Raw genomic sequence first — 5,105 nt, 5'->3', positions numbered from 1 at the left:
ATACAAGATGAAATCCGTTGTGTTACAATAAATAAATAAATAAATGTAGAGAGTGAGACAGAGGGAGGAAACAAATAGTATATAATATACAAATATATCATAATATACCTCTATTTGTGATATTTTCCGTAAAAAGTAGATTTAGTAGATCGTTTAAATATCGATTCGATGTATCAGACCACGGTAGTGGTTTGTATACAGTTTTGCGTGTAAAAATTAAAAAGCTGTGCAAACAAAATTTGTTTTTCTTCTTATTATTTTTTCTACGCAATATGTACTTTATTTTGTTGAATTTTAAATCATATAAAATGTTGCCTTATATTCGAAAACACAGTAACCGAGAACGTCGTCGATAAGTCACCAGAAAAACATTGTGATTTTTTAAAAATCGTCTGCTGGATTGCCAACGTAACGATGACGATGATGATGCTAGACCACAGCAGTAGTCACGCCACTTCAGATCCATCACTGCCACTGATGTTCCTATTGCTGCTACTACCCTTAACGTACGGCAACGTGCTCGAGACGGAAGCAAAGATCGGCCAGTTTATGGATGAACTTCCGGTCACGTACCGAGAAAATTTAGAGCTGTTGAATAACGTGATGGTCCTCGACGATGAGTGGTCACCCATCTGGAGTGAAAAGCTCAAAATGGACGTATTGACAGAAGCAAATCTGGTCAAGGAGTTCTGTCCGTTACTGTGGAGCATTGAAGGTAAGGTGGACACGCTCCATGCTATAAAGTTGGTAAAGGAACACTGCTCGTACTCAGATATGTACGTGGCGTTTGCCGTAAAGTTGATAGGCCATTCGGTCCAGTGTCTATTAAACAAGCACGCCAGCATCCAATTGTCTGCAATAACGATGATAGATAATGATTGGCCGGTGAACGAAATCGACAAGCACCTAGAACGCCTGGTGGAAGATTACTACTTGATTGCCGACCGGTTAGCTACCGTTGGCGTGAATCTCACCGACCTGATTTCGTTGGCCAAATTGCATGATGCCTTCAGAAAACATCTGGTTCGGTACACAAGTAATTCAATGCAAATCAATAAGGAGACAAAATATAAGTACTTAAGACGCATTAGCAGTGAAGCCAAAATGTTGATTGATAGATTGGATACCGATACCGTTTTATATTGCGACCAGTCATCACCAACCGTTTGGTATGACCGGGACACTAAGAAATCGGTCAGTTTCGACTTATCGATTACCGATGATGAGGTCGTCACGAACCAAACGGACGATCCATCGTCGTCCAATCTGCCAGCTGATGATGTTCCACAGCATAAAATATTGAAGAAAGCACACCAGTTGAGAGTGATATTGCGCAAGGTATTCGACAACCTACTCCTCGGGAAAATGTCATTGGAAGTTTGGAAACAGTTATTTGAAAATTTCCTTCTCAAAGTAAATGAAAAGAAATAAAAATAAAATTGTTACTAAACGAATCGAATATTAAAAATCTGTAAAGAATGTTTATTTAAGGAATAAAATTATTTAATATACATAGGAATGATACAAATCGATCATGTCTATTTTTTTTATTACGTTTTACGTGTGTATAAATTATATTATATTCTACTATACCTATTCTATATCGATAACTGTTGATTGATTTTGGTTGTTATAATGAAAATAGCTATGATAATTAAAAAAATTAAATAAATAAAACGGTTTTTGTTTTAAAAATTAAATTTCTAAACGATGACATAGATATACAAAAAAAAACAATAAATGTACAACATCATACACATTGACAAACAGTATAAAAATGATTCATAAATTGAGAGATATTTGATTTATGAATTGTTTATATATATATATATATATATACAGTAGAGCCTCGATAGTACGGACGAATTCAGATCGAGCATCGTCCGGATTACCGGAGGTTTTTCAATATAACCTACTCAAATAACTAAGATTTTTATTTTTATTTCCTCCGCCATTATAATATTTATTGCACTTTAAATTACAAAAATAGGTAAACTAATAGATAGGTAATAAAATTGACTAAATTGTTTTTGTCGATAACAATATTTTATACATTAATTGGGTGCCGAGAATTCCAAATAAACTATTTAAGTTCATTGTATTTACGAATAAATCGATTTATATGCTGTCCGGATTTCTGTGTTCACCGGATTATCGGGGTCTGCACTATTGGACTCTACTGTATTACATGTTGTAACTGTTTGACCACAAAGAAAAATATTTGTACTAGTGGCATGGTATAGCGTAGTGTTTGGATGCAATCACTGAATGATACTGTGGTCAAGAACCACCAGGCTAAACTAACTCTTGGATGGGAGACCACCCGGTTACTTAGCGACGAAACTATGTCCCAAATAATGAAGACGTGTTCCAAAAACCTACCGTTCTGTACCCTATCGTAACAAAAATCCCACAGAAAATGTCTATAGTTGCCGAGGCCTAATAATAATAATAAAAAAATGTTTTAATACTAGCATGTCAATTTATTCCGTTGCCGTAGAATTTTTTCAGCTGCTGGTCAAAAAGTTTTGGCAAATACGTTGGAAAGTGGACTGTACTGTATTTTATGTTCACAATAACGAATTTAAGAATAACACATAAAATTAAAAGTATAATCGTGAATTCGTGACAAATTAAATTCATAAGAAATATGGTTAACCGAAAAACCTTGGTGACACAACAACATTCAACAACGATAACGTGACATTTTTTGCAAAAGTAATGAAAATATTTAACTCGAGATTGTTAAGTGAAATGAATGTTAAGAACGCTAAGGCGTAAGTCAATATAGTCAACAAAAATATAGGTTGATATTTAATTGTAAAAGCTTAAATTTAATATTATTCCTTCTTATTGCATACTTGCATCTGAAGTTGTTTAGTAAATTAGAGCATTATTAAACGTTAGACGTTCACGCCAACAAAACTATATTTATTTGTTTTTAGTATACATGTATTTAAATAATTGTACGTAAAGTTATGAAACACAAACAAATGAATTAGCTCATTAGCTTCGATTTCTGTGACAGATGTGTACTGACGTATATAGTTTTTGACTTAATATATTATTTCTCTCGTAGTCTTGGAAATTTAAATACAAATATTATGATCATTTAACAGGTGAAGTGAACAATTTTTGAACGCGATTAATGTTTCGATTTGATTTTAATTTTTAAGCCGGTCTTGTGGCCACCTCTGAATCGGCACGCGGACCGTACGGGTATTATATTATTATTATCGCGCAGTTGTTATAATAGGAAATACGGTTTCTCGTGCTGTTGACGGAATCGATTCGCGCAAACGAAATCGAACGATAAACGCGCACCGGCGTCGTGCATTACGGCAAAATAATTCGGTACCGCGAGCGCGACACGCTGTTCGAACACCTGTGTTTACGCGGCGGTCTGCCGAGCTTGTGCGTTCGTCGATGGCCGCGCGCATTCCGCCGCATTCCGCCGCCAACCGTCGTCAAATCACGTCAACAGAAGACAAGAAACCTGTTCCGCCAAAGAGGTTGGACGACGACGATGACGACGATGACGACGACGATGATGTACGCCGGTAAAGGTCTAACCGGACTGTTGTTGGTGGTCGCGTTCGCGGTGGCCGCGGAGGAAACAGCGGAGTTTCCGCGGGGCAAGCCGAGCCGGTTGTACCGGCCGAACATGGACCAGAAGCAGCTGATCGAGCACGTGATGCTGTACGAGGAACAGTGGACGGACGTGCTGCAGGAACCGATCAAGAGGCTTGGCGAGCCACCGTACAGGGGACGCGCGTTCGCCGCGCCACCGGTCATCAAACGGGCCGCCGGGCAAGAGGACGACGTGCAACACGACGATACGACCGTGTACAACGTCCGCGAAATCGTGGCCACGGTGGTCTCGCATTACAGCGGCATCCGGTCGTTCGTCGAGTACGCGGCAAAGGCTGTGCGCCGGGCGCTGTCGTGCTACACGTTCCGGCGAGTGTTGTTCCAAATGATCAGCATTCTGTTGATGATGACCAAGGAAGCCGATGCGATAGTCGTGCTGACCGCGGCCGACGCACTGAAAAGGAACGCGGCCGCGTACATGGACCTGCTGGCCGCCGTGCCCGACGACGACCTGACCGCGCTGGTTCGCGTCTACTGGGAGGCCGTCAACGTCACGCAGTACGACGAAATACAGCACTTGAGGGGACAGCCGTACCCAAAACAGTTGTTGCAGAGCGTTAAAGAGTTGAGCATTAATTTTGAGGAGTACATTGAGGACCAGTGTCACAGTCAGCTGACCAGCGACGAGTTATTCCTGCAGATGGGCATCCGGAAGAAGACGCCGCTGATCACGGATCCGAACCTGGATTTGCTAGTGAAGGTCGAAGACATGGTGAAGATGAACAACGACCAGTATATATACATGAGCCGGTACGGCGTAAACCTACGAACCGTCACCATGCACAGCAATCTATGGTCGACGCTGTACTTTAACAAAGGACCTCTGCCCCAGATGAAAAGCGACCTGATCGATACCACCTCGATGGTGGCGAATGAGATGAATAAGACGAGTGAAGCCGACCCGGACCATGATCCTGCAATCAAAATCGACAGGGTATAGGCAATCGCAGATTGAATACGCCATCAAGTCTTTATTGATTAATTATTATTAAGTTTGTTTCGTGTAATGTAATTATTGTTATTAGTGTGTTTAAATATTTTATGTTTACGGGACCGTTTTGTTTATTATCAGAGATTTTAATATTTTATCAAATGTCAATCAATTAATATTAGAAAATATTTTACGATAGTATATATATATATATGTATAATGTATATAAATACGTACGATAATATACCGTTGTCAAAATTCGTTAATATTTCATTGATAATCCTAAATATAAATAATTATACAGTGTCCTCGATAAATAAACATAGCGATGTTAATTTAATAATAATAACTTCAAAATAAGTCTGTTCAAAAGCTAAACAGACAAAACGAAATTTGTATTTGGTAGGTACCATGGTACCATAGTAGAATATAAGTGTGCCTCTGCGAAATAATTAGAATTTTTGGTTTGGTTTTTAGTCACATCACGTTTCCAAAAATACTGTTGACGTGATTGTATGATTTT

General features: G+C 39.1%; 2 protein-coding genes across 2 annotated transcripts; both read left to right on the top strand.

Moving 5' to 3' along the window:
- The first annotated feature begins 298 nt into the window (after positions 1-298).
- LOC132921408 (uncharacterized) lies at positions 299-1,677 on the top strand. The gene has a single exon (XM_060984428.1). The coding sequence runs from the start codon at positions 415-417 to the stop codon at positions 1,429-1,431; it is 1,017 nt and encodes a 338-aa protein (XP_060840411.1). The 5' UTR covers positions 299-414; the 3' UTR covers positions 1,432-1,677.
- Positions 1,678-3,434: 1,757 nt separating this feature from the next.
- LOC132922348 (uncharacterized) lies at positions 3,435-4,855 on the top strand. Its single transcript, XM_060985822.1, has one exon. It carries the CDS (start codon positions 3,527-3,529, stop codon positions 4,589-4,591), a length of 1,065 nt encoding a protein of 354 aa, XP_060841805.1. The 5' UTR covers positions 3,435-3,526; the 3' UTR covers positions 4,592-4,855.
- The last annotated feature ends 250 nt before the right edge of the window (positions 4,856-5,105 follow it).

The sequence above is a fragment of the Rhopalosiphum padi genome, chromosome 2 (assembly GCF_020882245.1).
Source record: "Rhopalosiphum padi isolate XX-2018 chromosome 2, ASM2088224v1, whole genome shotgun sequence".
NCBI classification, from domain to species: domain Eukaryota; kingdom Metazoa; phylum Arthropoda; class Insecta; order Hemiptera; family Aphididae; genus Rhopalosiphum; species Rhopalosiphum padi.
The sequence above is the reverse complement of the archived record's forward strand: the minus strand, read 5'-3'. Positions and strand labels throughout refer to the sequence as shown.

Excerpts from the sequence above, each read along its gene's own strand:
- LOC132922348 (XM_060985822.1), top strand. The coding sequence starts at position 3,527 with ATGACGACGATGACGACGACGATGATGTACGCCGGTAAAGGTCTAACC.
- LOC132921408 (XM_060984428.1), top strand. The coding sequence starts at position 415 with ATGACGATGATGATGCTAGACCACAGCAGTAGTCACGCCACTTCAGAT.